The sequence below is a fragment of the Parus major genome, chromosome Z (genome assembly GCF_001522545.3).
Source record: "Parus major isolate Abel chromosome Z, Parus_major1.1, whole genome shotgun sequence".
Classification (NCBI taxonomy): domain Eukaryota; kingdom Metazoa; phylum Chordata; class Aves; order Passeriformes; family Paridae; genus Parus; species Parus major.
Window position 1 is genome coordinate 33,673,066 of NC_031799.1, and position 15,254 is coordinate 33,688,319.

The 15,254-nt window shown below is 36.8% G+C and overlaps 1 protein-coding gene across 9 annotated transcripts in view; it reads right to left on the reverse strand.

Annotated features, from left to right (window-relative positions):
* PRUNE2 (prune homolog 2 with BCH domain) overlaps positions 1–15,254 on the reverse strand; it is a 130,832-nt gene that overhangs the window by 23,617 nt on the left and 91,961 nt on the right. For all 9 annotated transcript variants that reach the window (XM_015653273.1, XM_015653272.1, XM_033520379.1 and 6 more), the window contains 2 exons: positions 3,863–3,942; positions 2,768–2,968 (listed from right to left, as the gene is read on the reverse strand). In XM_015653273.1, the coding sequence (XP_015508759.1) occupies positions 2,768–2,968; positions 3,863–3,942 (281 nt within the window). The remainder of the gene's footprint in view (positions 1–2,767; positions 2,969–3,862; positions 3,943–15,254) is intronic.

A 15,254-nucleotide genomic window follows, 5' to 3' on the forward strand; every position in this document is an offset into this window, starting at 1 on the left:
ATATAGGTTTTCCACAGTTGTTATGCAGCTCAGGTAATTTTCGAACAGATAGATGGGATTATCAACACAGCCTATGAAGACTGTCTGGTCAGCTGATTCCTCGTGAAGTGGAAAGAACATGACTGAGGCTGAGAAGCACAGCTGGCAGAACAAGCTTATAAAGTGGATGGGGCTATGTACATGGCTGACCAATGTTGAAATTGTATTTGGGGTTTGATAACTTTTTTTTGGCTGGTGAAACCTAAGACGATGAAAATTACTGAGACCCTGATAAAACTTAAAATGTTGAAACTGGATGCATGAATTCTATTTTAATAGAAATGGTACCAGATTGCCTCTTCCTGATGAGAGTAGCTCTCCTTTACTGCCTGAAGTGTTGATTTTGCAGAGCAAGATGTACCAGTGTGAAATTCAGAAAGGAAGTAAGTATCTGCAGAAAAAATAATAACCATTCTAACTTTATAAACAGTGTTGATTTGAGAATAGGCCTTCACTGATACTCCTACATGGTTTTCAGAAATGCAATTTTTATGTCACCTAAAGCAATAATCACAAAAGGCTCATTTCAGAAACCAGCATGGCTTGTAAAGGGGATGTTGGAATATATGGTATTTGTGATTAAAACCCCCACGCCATGTAACTGATGATCAACCAATCTCTGAACAAGTCAGGTGCTAGTTCAAGACAAGTAATTTAGTATATCTGCTCTCATCTTTCATTCATATTGCAGTTGTGGTGATTCTTCACCATTCTTTTGAAAAAATGGGTTTCAGTATTACCTATAATACAGAAACATTTTTCAGTAATGAGGTGGACCCCTGAACTATGGTAACAGTCTTGCTTTTTCTCAGTTGTCTTTTGTCTTTCAAAGGGACCTTCAACGGTCTGGTCATGACAAAAATCACCGTTTTTTCTGGTCTCAGCAGCTATGCTTTTCTCAGTATTTACTTTTCTGGGTTTGGCAGTTAGAAACATTGAACTGTGGTAGATTGCTGGAAACATCAGAGTGCACACCTACTAATAGAGTACAGGAATACAAAGATAACAAAGGCTATTTACCATGCAAATAAGCCATTCTGCACTGGTTTTTATGACCAGTGCTAAGCTATATAAGCTTAGCTATCAGATTAACGTTACATACAGCCAGCTTCTTTTATTGCTGGCTTATTCTGATAAAATGTTGATTTTTTTTTTTTTTTCCCTACTCTTCATTGCCCATCTCAGCAGAAGACGTTTTAACTATTAACTATATAAAATATACACAACTGTATAAATGTCACCAAAACCAGAGGGACCCTGAGCTCTTCACTTAAGAGTTTGGGGAAATTGCTCCGACTTTAAGAACCGAAGAATCATCACATTCAGAAAGCAGAAAATAAACCACTGGGAGGAAATGCCTGCCATCAATACAAATGCTACCAAAATCACTGGAGATGAATTGAATTACTTGAGGGCTTAAAGGCAACACCTGCTCTACTGCAGACAAGGGACCTTTTCTCTCACATGGTGGTCACAACAGTCTAAGCATGTGAGCCCATGTGTGTGTGTGTGTGTGTGTGTGTGTGTGTGTGTGAGAGAGAGTTTTAACCTTCACCATAAAATCTTCTCACTATCAAGCAACTCATCACTACACTCTGCACCTACCCATAAGGAAATCAGCCTCCTCATGAGAAGTAACATTAGAGATGCTCATGCATGATTGAGTTCACAGTAATGCGTCTTTGGCAATACCACTTAAAATAATGCAACTGTTCTTGTATGCTTCAGCAACCTCTCTGGCATTAGGGACAGTAAATGCATGGGAAAATTCAGTTTAAATTGATCCATTTTTAAAGTTTCTTTCTGCTCTTGGCTGTAAAATGCTCACACTTATTTTCCCCTGAAACAGCTTGTGATCTGTGGGTATTTATATCAGCGATTACAGCTCTTACATGTTTACATTTTGTAAGGTACTAGCAAGGAACAGGAAACAACCTATTTTGAACATCACGAATCTAAGTAAACCGAGTAAAACCTCTGCATCATATTTCTATAAGAGAAAATCATTAATATGTGAAGGAAGAGTGAAGTATCCATTGTACACTTCAGGGTGCATCTATATACTGTACAGCTAGCCCTGCTGAGAAAGGACATTTAAATTAGTGGAACAAGGAATTCTGTTGTTCCATCACCTGAGCTAGCTTCACTATGCCATTCACACACCTTCCATATCTCAGATTTCCAAACAAGGTAACGAAAAGCAGACCTTTCTTCCTAACAAAAGCTCTCTCAGCACATTGTGTTTACCTCACTTATATACTGCAAGATCTTTGGTTCAGCCAACATATTTTGCTCAAAGTTCTATTCCTAAATATGACTGATGTAACTGTAGTCTAGAGCTGGCCAGAGCTGCAAGAAGCTGCAGTTAGCTGCAGCATTATCTACAGCAACGGTCAGCTGCTCTCTCCTTCTTGAACTATTGTTTTCAGACAAGTTCTGTGGTATTGGACAAAGACAGGACATTGAATTTCATTCTCCCCAGGTAGCTGCTCTTTCTTTATTAATTCAGCTGTACTCTTTCTTTCTGCATTCTGAATAAATAGGAGGATAATACTTTGCACAGGAGGAATAAAGGTTAAAAAACAACAGACAGTAAAAATACCTGGATGCCTATCATTAACTCTCAACTGCTTTAACCATACTTAAAATCTAAAAGACATGAAACTGAGCATGCAAGTAGTAAAAAAGAAACAGAGATGAACTCTACATTTACAATTTAGAATACTACCTTGTCCAGTGTATTCAAAAGAGTCTCCTTCATCAGGAGTGTCAAGGTCATCAACATTAATGTCAATTTCATCAGGTGTATCCAAATTATCATCAGACAGTATAGACCCTTCACTCTGGTCCAACGAGAGATTTATGTTTGGAGCAGTGAGCTTTATCCTTCTGGGTTGGGAACCGTTAAGATCAAGAGAATTGGGAGGTTCTGAATAAAAAGGAAAAAAACAAAACAAAAAAAGAGATAAAAAATTTAATCTACTCCATATAGAATTAATCTCCCAGGTACACAAAAACTACCTTTACACACACTGCAACAGTTCAATTCTAGTAATACCATGTAATTTAAGACCATGTAACACAAAACACAACTATTAGCATTAATGTTTGATTAAATGAAACAAAAAAATCTACAGGAGCAGCAAATGTAGCTCAGACCTCTTAAGTTAAATCCAGATTCACTATTTTGCAATTACCAGACAAAAATCAGGTTTTGAACATGCTCTGACCCACAATGTTTAGGAATTTAAAGGGCAAATACAAATAATTTCAGTTATGAATCAAGACATTACTAAGTCCTGGGAAAAATCTGTATGAGTTAAAAGCCATTGTAAATATTTATTTCCTTATGCACTCAGTGCTGATTTACAAATACTTACATTTTTAGCTTTAACTACATAGTATCTTAATATAATAACAAAAAAAATCTCTGAGTTTCTTAATCAGTCTTAAAAAGAAGCACTGTTCAACAAGACAAGAGCTAGATACACCTTTGTTCCTTGCCTGTACCTTGTATGGCACATTTCAAGTTGTTCTGTCTAACCTAGTTCACTTAGACAGAAGTCAATTATAAAATAAATAATACAAACTACTAAAACGTTACAAGACTAAACACGTGGTAAGAATGCTAAAGAGAAAATGTCACACTGTAGTTATAATTTATCAAGTGAAGAAGAAAAATTACTAAATAAAGCCAACTCAATACTTTTTTTCTTTTTAACACTGAACTGATTCTTTACCAGCACAGAGATCATTCTCACTGCATAATTAAATGCCACAGGAATAAGATACAATTAAGAAAATGAACAAGAGCGTCTCTCACCAGGTCTCATCTCTGTAGAACTGGGACTCATTACACCCTCAGCTAAGGGGATGTCCATTCCCACATCCTCTTGTATCAACCTGAGAGGTAAATGCAAAGTAATTTCTTAAAGAGATATATAGCTCATGATCTTATACAGAACTAAAAATTCCTCCAACATAACCACTTCAGATGTGATTACAAAATTGATGGTGCAAACAACAATATTTCTCATTCTATACAAATGAAGATGGTTTTGGTTATCCAGCAAACTGAAGACATCACTGCACATGGAGCTTCAGCTACTCTTTGTAAAACAGTATATTCATGACTGTATATATAGTTACTATATAGCAAAAATTAGTATGTATTCCCTTTTTTGGTATCATTTGTATCTTGGAGCAATTCTGATGCAAACCAGTAACATTGATGCAGGCGATGTGTCACACTGAAAAAGTTCAGAAAGTAAAAAAGTGAAAACCAAAACTACATCACAGATTTTTAAAGACTAAATTGTTGCAAAATATCTTACCTAGACTCCATTTTTAGGAAGATGGTAAGAAATTACATTTAACATACATACATACATACATATGTAAGTACCTACCTACACATATATATATACAAGGAAAAGGCACTAAGTGGTGAAAATAGCAACAAAGGTAGTTAAATGTTTAAAGCAAGTTGACTTGAACTGTTTTCATGCTTACTTGTTATTTAAATATTTTACAAATTACTTGCTTGAAGGATGGTTCAACTGCCAACAGGAAACTACATTTTAAATTTTCAGAGCACCCTTAACAGCTTCCAAACTATTGGCAAAACTATGACTTCAAGAGAGCTTAATTTACTTTATCATAGTACTTGTAGCATTTTACTCTGCATTACAGCTCTGAAATCTGTTTTCTTTTTTTCTTTTTCACAAAGGCTGAAGAACAGACTATTCTTACACTTTGACCAAAAGAACTGGGATGAAACCAGGAACTGGTACTTTTCCCTGCAACAGCATCAGCTGACTGTGTTTTGAATGATTCAAGTGATTCAGCTGAACAGATCTGAATAGGTGTGGCTTATTGCTCTTACAGTTTCTTCCTGCCCTCACTTTCCCAATGAGGAGGAAATACCCTCCTTATTTGACTGTGCCCAGACAACACCCTCTGGTCAATAAGTATATCAAAGTATGAGTATAGTTTCTGTGATTTCTCATTAATTTCATATGAATTATACATAAATGTGCATATGTAGGGCTGTCAAAGGCTTCACTGTGCCTAAAGTTGAAAAATATGTTTATTTCAAGCACTGTGAGATCAAATTCCCAATACAGACAAGCAACCTAGTGAACTCCCACTTTTCAATAAGACCATAGAGAACACAGTTTAAAGCTACGGTCAAGCATGTTTGTGCTGTTCAGCTTACAACCAAGCCTCTCAAAAAAACCTGATTTTACAAATTTTGATTTTATCCCTACATACTGTATAGTAAATTTTTCATAAATACAGAGATGAACAGCTTAATTATTTTTACAAAACATACCAATTCTGGAATATGTTTAATTACTGTCAAAGAAGGCTTGATGCACAACAGAATAGTGAAGAAATTTGATCGAAGTATCCTGTTCATGAATAATATGGAGGTACACATTGTCCCTTTTTCCCCGCTTCTCTCTACAATTATCTGTATTCAATAAAACTGAATACCACCACAACTTACATAGATAATGTAAATAAATCATTAAAGTCTTTGGGTTTTGGTGGTTTTTTTGGGTTTTTTCGGGTTTTATTTTGTTGTTGTTGTTGTTTTTTGTTTGGTTTGGTTTGGTTTTGGGGGTTTTTATACAATCCATAATAAAAGATGAGTAATGAAGTCTGATTCATTCACCTGAATTAACTAGAGAGAAATCCTAGTTCCAAAGAAGTGCTGTAAGTAATAGCTGGCTAAGGCAAAAGGCCTTAGTGGAAAGGGTATGGGGAGAGTATTGAAGTATTTTTCTGCTTTTACTAGGACCACTGCAGCTGAGTTAAACCAAAAATTTTTATCACAGTTGTGAAGAACAGTACATTTCTAGGTATTAAAAGATATATGTGTTTGATACACTTGTTTGAATTTTTTATGAAATTCAGCTACGAGCAGCATACTCAAAAAATATCCTTCACTTATGGATTACAGTTAAATAACATCAGAATTTGCTGGATAATTTCTAATTTTATTTGTTGACACAGTGTTTTTAATGTCAAAAAATCTGTACTGTTCATATTGGATTATTATATTTGGAAAGTAAGATTCTCTCTTCCTAAAAGCACTTGGTCAAAGCAGGCATTTAAAAAGTCCAGTTACCAAAAGCATTGTTGACAAAGGTTCTCCATTTCATCTTCAATTTCATAAAATGCTATTGCCTTTCAGAAGATTTTTAGAGGAGATTAGATTAGGAGAAAGTCTGACTTGGGAGCTAGTCTTATTTTTCCGAATCCTTTGTGCTTTACACAAAGACATTAAAGATTCCTTGCCAGCCATACAGTTTAGTGAAAGTTCTTAATTTTCATACGCCACAGTCAATATTTCAGTCATAAATTAATGGGCAATACAAAAATGTTTAAAATCATATTTAAATTATATGTCTGTGATACTGAGCCGCAACAAAAGGCTTCAGAATTACCATCAGTAAGAGAATAAGGAGGATATAGTTGAAGAATGCTTTCTACAGATACAGCTTCACATTTTCTGATGGATTTTGAGAGGATGTTATGCTGAGCAGCTCAGCATCTTGCAGAATAATTTCTGGCTGTGCAGAAGCTCTCAACAGACCTCAGCAGGAACCCTAGTAATGGAAGTCAGACCACAGAAACTTTAAAATAGACAACTATCTCCTGTTCCTTTCCCACAGACTACTCCACATGCTTTCGAAATTCTGGCTTATAAAATCCCTTGCCTTGCCATAAGGGCACAGCTTATAACATGGATGATGTGGACAAAAATATTTAAGAAAGAGAGATACATATTTTCTTAATCCCTTTTTAATGAATGCTCCTATTGACAAAATAAGTTACTTTGGAAAGCCCATTCTAGTCAAGTATGGTTTACTGGATTGATAAAAAAGGGATCTTGGAACATAAGTCAAAGTCAATTAAGGTTTTTTGTGTCATAAATGACTTCTTTTATATTGTACACAGACCAGTCATTTAAGGATCAGCTGCACTGGGAATCAAGTTACTGATTATTTGCTCTCATATTCAGGTCTATGATCTTGTTCAGAAGCAGCTAAACACCCCTCATTTCTCAAAGGTGGATCAGAGACAGATATCAAATTCATACTAAAGGAGGAGAGGTTGGAGGTTGAAATGCTTTTCTTGCCCTTTTTTTGATCCAGACATTCTTACAGCTCAATAAATTAATAAGCTTAAAATAATTCTTAATGCCCTCTCAGATAAGTATTTCTCAAAACTAAAGTTATCCTTCCTGACTTTTCTAGGTACAGCAGCAGTCTGCTATTTTGGAAAGAGCAGCTTTGAATATTCACAGCAATATGTCATAATCCCTATGGGCTGTGCTGCCTCACCCTTGTGTCATCTGTGATCTATCACCAGTTTCCCAAGTTGCTCTGCAGCTATTACATATCAAGAAGTTAATTTCTTTAGTCTAAAACAAGATATGCTTCCAATGCACTGCTCTGAATAAACACCTACAACATGCAAAAGAGATCAACATTAATCCAGTTGTGACTGTCACCACAATTTATTCACCAGCTGGACTTCAAAATGTATATATTTTCCCATTTTCTTTACTCATCATTGTATAAGTTTAATCTGAAATGGAGCCCACAACTTCCATGCACTTTTCCTACATAAGTAAATAGTGTTTCCTCCATGCTCTTCTCTCTATATACAGAAATAATTTTATTCTTAAATTTTCACAAGATATAAAAAGTTTTTTTGATAAGTTTCAAAACATGATGAGTAAAGAAATGGATGAAATGAGTAAAGAATGGATGAAATCACTTCTGTGCATGTTAATACATGCTTGGTTTGGATACTAAATGTGAAGAGGGGATATGAAGTGCAGTGGATAAGTTACTTAGAGACTGGATATTTAGACTTTTTTAATCTTCTCAAATTCCACACATTATGCAGGTATTCCCTGGTTTTGGATGAAGTAATATTCCTGCTGATAGGCCACTTTCTCACAAGCTTGCAGTGAAAAACTAAGCTGTTTTGAAGAATACATGAAGTGAAATTTTAGGTACAGAAACAAGGGAACTTAAACTCATTGAGATACTTTTGCAGCACACAGGCAGCACAAAGTTCTTTTCCTTTGAACCCCTCCCATCCACACCCTGTGACAACACCCTTATGCAAGTACTGAGCCCAGGAAAATAGAACAGAGTGCTTGAGGGATTGGATATGAGAGGAGAGTATTTTCCTTGGAAGGTATGAAAAAGCCCTTGGCATTTATCCAGTAATTCCTGTCTACTGCCTCTCAGCACAGCTCTCTCTGAAAGTGCCTTAGCATTAGGGAGGATTAAGTGTTTTGCCAGCATCTTGTGTAAACCCATCTCTGGCCTGCCTGATGGGTTTCACATCATTTTGATCACACCCCACCTGGACAATGTCTAACTTCTTTCAGACAAAAAAAGAATTTCTTCCTATTCAGAAGCGCTTAAAAGCCTTAGAAGAACCTAAAGCAATCACTGAAACACTCCACTAACTTCAGCTTATGTCAAGGACGTGTTTACACAAAATGTTTTCTTAATTGCTCCATTCATCTTCAGTTTAAAATTATAGAAATGCATATAAATTTAGAGCCAAAATCTCTTTCCAAATACATGACTTACAAGGGGTGTTTTGCTATCAACCATCTCTGTAGCTACTAGTCACCATTTAAGCTGAGCTGGCAACTAAGCATCTCACAGGCACTCTTTCACTTTTCCCCACTCCAGTGGAACTGGATGGAGAATAAAAAGTTAGACTTGGGGGTTCAGTGAAGAACAATACAATTGCTAAACATCCACCAAACCATACCAAACTCCATCCCTGAGCCATGATCACTCCCCTCCTTGCTGGGTAACCCCTCAGATTATACACCAGGCATGATGTCTGTGATCAGCTTGGGTCAGCTGTTCCAGATATGTTTCCTGCGCACCTGCTTGCTCACAGGGCATGAGACACCAAAACCCTCCTTGACTTAGGGTAAGCATTACTCAGCAGCAACTAAAACATCAGTGTGCCATCAACATTGTTCTCATACTGACCCTGAAACACATCACTTTACCAGCTGAGAAAAAATGAACTCTATGCCAGTCAAAACCAGGACACTACTCCAACATTCACCTCACTTCATATAAAAGAATGGCAAAACCCATTCGGTTATCACAATTAAACACTCAATGTATTATTTCATTTCTAGAAAAGAAACTGTTTTGCTATTTTGCATTTATATCCAAATAGCACATCTTTTGCTTTCCTTCACAGGGCCCTACACTTGTGACCTGTAATTTCTGTGTCATTTCTGTTCAGAAAAGATATTACAGGTTTATAGACCATTGCTACAACAGCATTTTTTAAAAGAACAGCAAATGTCTACCTTCTACTTTTACTACTTGGAGTGCTCAGAGAAGAAAGTCAGTCTGTCCATCATCTTCCAGTTGTAGATGTAACTCCACAAACTGCTGTAATTGAGGTGCGTTATTTCCGAGACCTTTAACGCTACTGGACTAATAACAAATCCTAATGTAATCTACATGGTGTTTGAGTTTTGATGCCTATCGTCCAGGTTACATAGTTCTTTGCAATGTTCTGCAAAGTCAGAGAAATGTTGGACAAACTTCAGTATCAACTGTGTCTACAGGCCAGAAGGACATGCCTTAGGAAACAGTGTTCATATATGAATTTCAGAAATAACACCTGACAAAATAATGGGCTTTAGTGTGAAGAAACTTTGATGAAAATACAAAGGAAGACAGAGAAAGAAAGCAATAACATTAGACCCCAAAAGCCTGAATGGATTGTTCACTAAGAGATGAAGACACCATTCGGAAATGCACCCACTAAACCCAAAATTACTTCCTGTAACTAGTCCCCTGCTACAAAACTTCTAGGCATAAAAAAGAATTTATGCAGGTACCTATTCAGAGATAAAAGGGACTGCAGTGCTAATTTTTTAGGTTCTGCAGAATTAATGATCCCTAAACTGTAGAAGAGTATGCAACAAATCAAATTGACATACACTGTGCAATATTCAGTCAGTATCAGTCAGAGATTATGCTTCAGCTCTATCCACATACCAAGAAAATTAGTGTATTGAAAAGAATCCACTCCAGGATATCTGAGACTATAAAAAAGTAATTACTTTTACTCACAGCTGTGTAAAATAATTATACTGTATACAGGTGACTTGTAAAAATGGATTAATTCAATAACCTCCCAAGACCTGAATTTAGCAACCATATGTTAGAAATTAACAGTGTTTCTATTGCTATTTATTTTGTAGCTCTTAATCACAAATTAGTTTAGGAAAAATCTATAGATTGAGCACTATAATTTATGCATAGCATGAGACTTCTATTCCCATATCTGTATGAAAAGGAAAAAAAAAATTCTGTGGTGATTTGTTTAAGCCAAAACGTTTATTAATCAAACATCTGTGCAAATGCTAACTCATCACTGTCATACTACTTGCTGCATAGTAGATTACAGGCTCAAAATCCTATTTTACAGAAAAATATGTCACTTACGAAAGCTACAGAATAAGCCATTGCTAAATATTAGCAAAAATATGGTAAGTTCATTGTTTTTAATACTTCAGTTTTCATATGCTGACATTTTGCTCCATTTTCAGCATGGGAGGTAAATGAAAAAGTTAGGCATGACAATAAGAGGTAATATTCTTTCTATAGAAAAGTCATATATTATAGCCACAAGATTTGAAAACATGTTAAAATTCTCACTTAGAGCCACTGAATAAATTTTTAACCATTCTTTATTAAAACATTTCCTAGTCTCCAATCACACTCATTGTTTAGTGTCTGTTTATCTCTCCATCTTTTACCTTGTTCCTCTTTTTTAACTTATACTATAAGCCTCATTTTATTTCAGGAAGCCAGTTACAGTAGTAGGCTCTCCTGGTTCCTCGTATCAGCTTAAGACTGTTAAAAAACAAAAGCTGCTATTCTTAAGCATATGCTGCTGCTTTCACTGCTGCTAGGCAGCCACATGCTGTCTGTCCCGACCCCTTGCCAGCTCCCTCCCTGTGTCACAGCACAAGAGAAGCAGGTAAAGCCAGGGAAGGCTGCAAAGAGCCATGAACGGACAAATCCAAGTAAACAAGGATAATGGATTTCAGTAGGCTATTTCATCAACCTTATGCACACACCCATGGATGAGGAAGGCCTATGGAAGAGATCCAGGGCTCCAGCCTTCTTCAATTATATGTGACTTTCAGCCACATGAAATAAAAATGCAACTTAATATAAAATGAGGGAAACTGAAGTCCCACCTATATATCTTGCCAAAATGGGGACTTAGAAATGCAAGCCAGGCTCATGCTGCCAGCAAGCAGACCCCTGAGTCTCGAAAACTATGTAGCAACTTCATGGCATGAATATGGACAGGAGACAATTCCTTAAGGTGGTGCTTTCAAAATGCATCCACATAATAGCACTGTCTCCAGCTATGGCTCTTACACAGAAGGACTGAACCTGCTAGGTTCCTAATACTACCATTTTAATAACATTCGCTTAAGATATTCTGTGTGCAAAAACAGATAGTGAGTAACAAATTCTAATGCAGAATAACATGTCTTAACATCTATTTCTTTGCTTAGCATTGCACTTTTATACCACCACAGGGTTTTGCCCTTAGAGCAGGGGCTGTTCTCTGTTAGGTGCCTAGGTCAATGCTCCCTCATCTTTACTGAGACAATGGAAAATCACCAGAATCAACAACACAAAGCTGGGGAGCTTATGTGATGGGTGCTCCTCCATCAGTATTTAAAGATCACAAGGTCTGGCTGTGTACATTCAAAGAAGTATTAGCATTTAGAAAGCATGTTCCTGATCTCTTAATAGATGTTTATAGTATTCTACAGATACTGTTTCACATATCTAGATGATCTCTTAATCAACAACCACTGCTGAACAAACATTAGAAATGCAACATGGTAATGCCAGCAGAGAAAGTGGAAATTAAATCAATCTGATTCTAAAGATCCATAAGTATAAACTGAAAATATATTTTCTTTTTAAAATCAACTTTTAAAATTTATTAAGATGCCAGGGACCTGATTCCCACCTTCCACTCTCATGAAGCGATTAATTATTCCCTGAGAAAACTCAGTTTTGGTTTTCCTAACTCTTAAACCAGTTTACCTTCCTGAATGTGTGGCTCACAATGACCTTTTTCCTGCCATACTGTTCTGTCAGAACCAACCATCAGAACACCTGATGCGCCAAGTTATGTAACTGGTACATGAGAGGCACTTGAAAAAGCAGGGTGCACCTTGTATCCAGTGCAGCCATCTGTACTTCAAGAAGTATGCTAATGATTTCAGAGTAGTTAACAGGAGAGATTGCATGATCAGAAGCCAAAAAACCTTTAGTAAGTTTTAAATATTATACCCTACTGGACTTGTCCGTTCTCTACTGGACTTGTGGGAAAATCCCCTCCAACTATTACAGTCTAGACCGTATCAAGCCCATTTGTTTCCAAATTAAAACATGCTAAAATGCCTCAGTCTGCTCTTCACCATTATTCATAATCACTCATTCTGAAACTGAGGTAGTACCTGAACTTCCATGGGTATTTCCCTTTACCACTCAGTTTCTCTGTAATATTGACAACTTCTTGCATTGCTTAATGGATTTGTTTATCAGATGCATGTACAGTAATGATGGTACTTATTACCATCCCAAACTAGGCTGGAATGTAATGCTTTAACAAAGCATCTTACAACAGGTCAAGTATGTCTTGTCCACATGGTAAAATGTGATGATGACTTTTAGAGATGCTAGTTACAAGAATTCACTTCACATCAAGATTTACATGCTTCTTTTTATCTGTCCATTAAAACATTAGTATTTTTTAACAATCTTCTGATTTCAAGCTCAGCTTTTAGACAGTATGTCAATAGATAGGAAAAGATACATGTCAACATTTTTTCAATAAGGTATGACTTCTCTCTTTTCTTCCCCTCATACTGCTTTTCTCTAGTCCTGTTTATCATCTCATTCCCTATCCTCAAAATACTTCTATCTCCTCAATACCTTAAACATTGTGAAATTCTTTGTTTTCTCTTCTCACATCTGTATCACTATACTGCCAAATGTCTACCTTTCTGTCTTTTCCATGTTGCTGTATCAATAATTTCACAATTTACAGTGAATTTTATTATAATTTAGGCTCTTAACTGACCTACTACAAACTTAGAAATAACTAACAGCTACATTTTCCCTGTCTTGGCTATGAGTGACCTAAAGAAAAGTCTCTAAAAAGGTGTTAATGTCAAACTTTAGTCCCTCTTAAAGTTGCAGTTGTTGGAGATGTAATAAACAGTAGGGGAATTTAAGTTACAATGCAAAATGCAGAGTGGGAATTTTAACCAGAAAATGAAAATGGAAATATCATATTGGGTATAAATTGGTAACTGAAATTAATTCCCATCCACACTGGGAAATTATCAGCATGGGAAAAATACAGGAAAAGTCCCAAACATAAGCCAGAGAAGACTTAAACAGATCACATAAGCTCTACTGAAGCAGTAAAACTGGAAAACATGCTGGCCTGCAGCTTGCTTGCACTGGCAAGAGGTGTTAGGGGCAGGAAAGATTGTTAGACCTGGCAGCTGGCAGGTCTGAAAGGCATGTGCAAAGAGAGACAGGAAATGCAGAAAGCCACCAGTTATCTTCAGGAGCAGAATTCTGTCACTGAATTGGAAGTGCCACACAAGCAGCAGGAAGATAAAAACCAGCCCAAGTGTGGGAAAGAGGAGTAATGTCAGTGATAGCAAAAATGCTGTGAAAGAGTCAGAGTAACAGGAAATGCCAGACTGAGGAAGCAATCTTCAGGAATGAGGTGAGAAAATGGGGCTCCTCCTTCCTCCACATGGCACTCCTCACATATTACAGCTAGGGAAATACACAGGCAAGGTTAGCTATATGCTCTACTTCCAACAAGCAGGCAATGGTATATCTTGCTGGGGTTGTGCCCAGCAGAAAGCTCTTTAGAGTCTGCTGCCAATGTGTAGGACACAGTCAGGTTTCATCTAAATAAAAGTTAGCCTAAAATAAAAAAGTCCCATCTGCTGCTGTCTGGTTTTCCTAAGTGCAATGGCTGTAGGTAAGACCACAAACTACAAGATACACTAAGAACAAATAAGGAGTTAATTCTTAAAATCCTATAACAGCTAAACCACTTCCTTCAATGTCCAAAGGAAAAACCAAGCAGATGAGCTACAAAATCTGTCAAGTAACTCAAATGTCACTCCCACCTTCCTCTGCCTCAGTATCATTTGTTATTGCAGTGGCACTGTCATTTTCTGGGTATTTATACAGGGTATGATAGCAAGTGTTTCCAGTCCTGAAGACACTACAGTGATTTTAAAAAGCCTTACACAGGTGCTTTCAAAATCATATTCTCACCTACACATTGTTTCTTATTAAGTTTGCAAGCTGCAACTTTATTGCCCAAACAAAGACTGGGGCTTTAAGATGGCTTTTTTTCCTTATGCCTTTTCCTACTGATTTATTACAAGCTGTAAATAACACTGTTCTCCTATTACTGCTGAATATTATACAGAGGTGCCACAAAACCGCAACAGACTGCTTGTAGCAGGATCTAAGTTTTTAAAGTAGTGAATGCATACAAAAACTAGATTTCTCTCTAACTACATTAATTTTCTACTGTCCAGATTAATGCAAGGCCAAATAAAAAAACCAGACTCATCGAAGCCAGGAAAGAAAAGGCTATTTTAGATCTCTGTACACTCCTACCCCACATGAGAGCCACACAAGAGTGGCTGAGAATCAAAGCATGAACATGGCAGCCCTGGGAAAAAGAAATGTTTGGCAGGGTAAGGATCAGTGTGCATTGTTCCCTGCTCTGACCCCCACGGTTGTTTTAATGCCTCCTGACAGTACTGCTAGAGCTGTGTGCATCTTCCCTTTCTCAAAACAGCTCTGCTTTCCAAGTAAATAAAGATAAATCCAGAAATTACATCTCTGCCTGCACCTGCTTCCCTTCCCCAGCTGCCTTAGAAGAATTCTGGCTAAATGCACCAAACAAGCCTGCATACATTTCCCTTTCGATGTTGCTCCAAGTAGCCAATATTTTTACATTCTGTTTATTTCAATGCCTCCTGTATTATCACTATCATTTATGGGCTTACCATACTTGGAACTGAAGAATATTTTCATTCCTTCATCACAGAC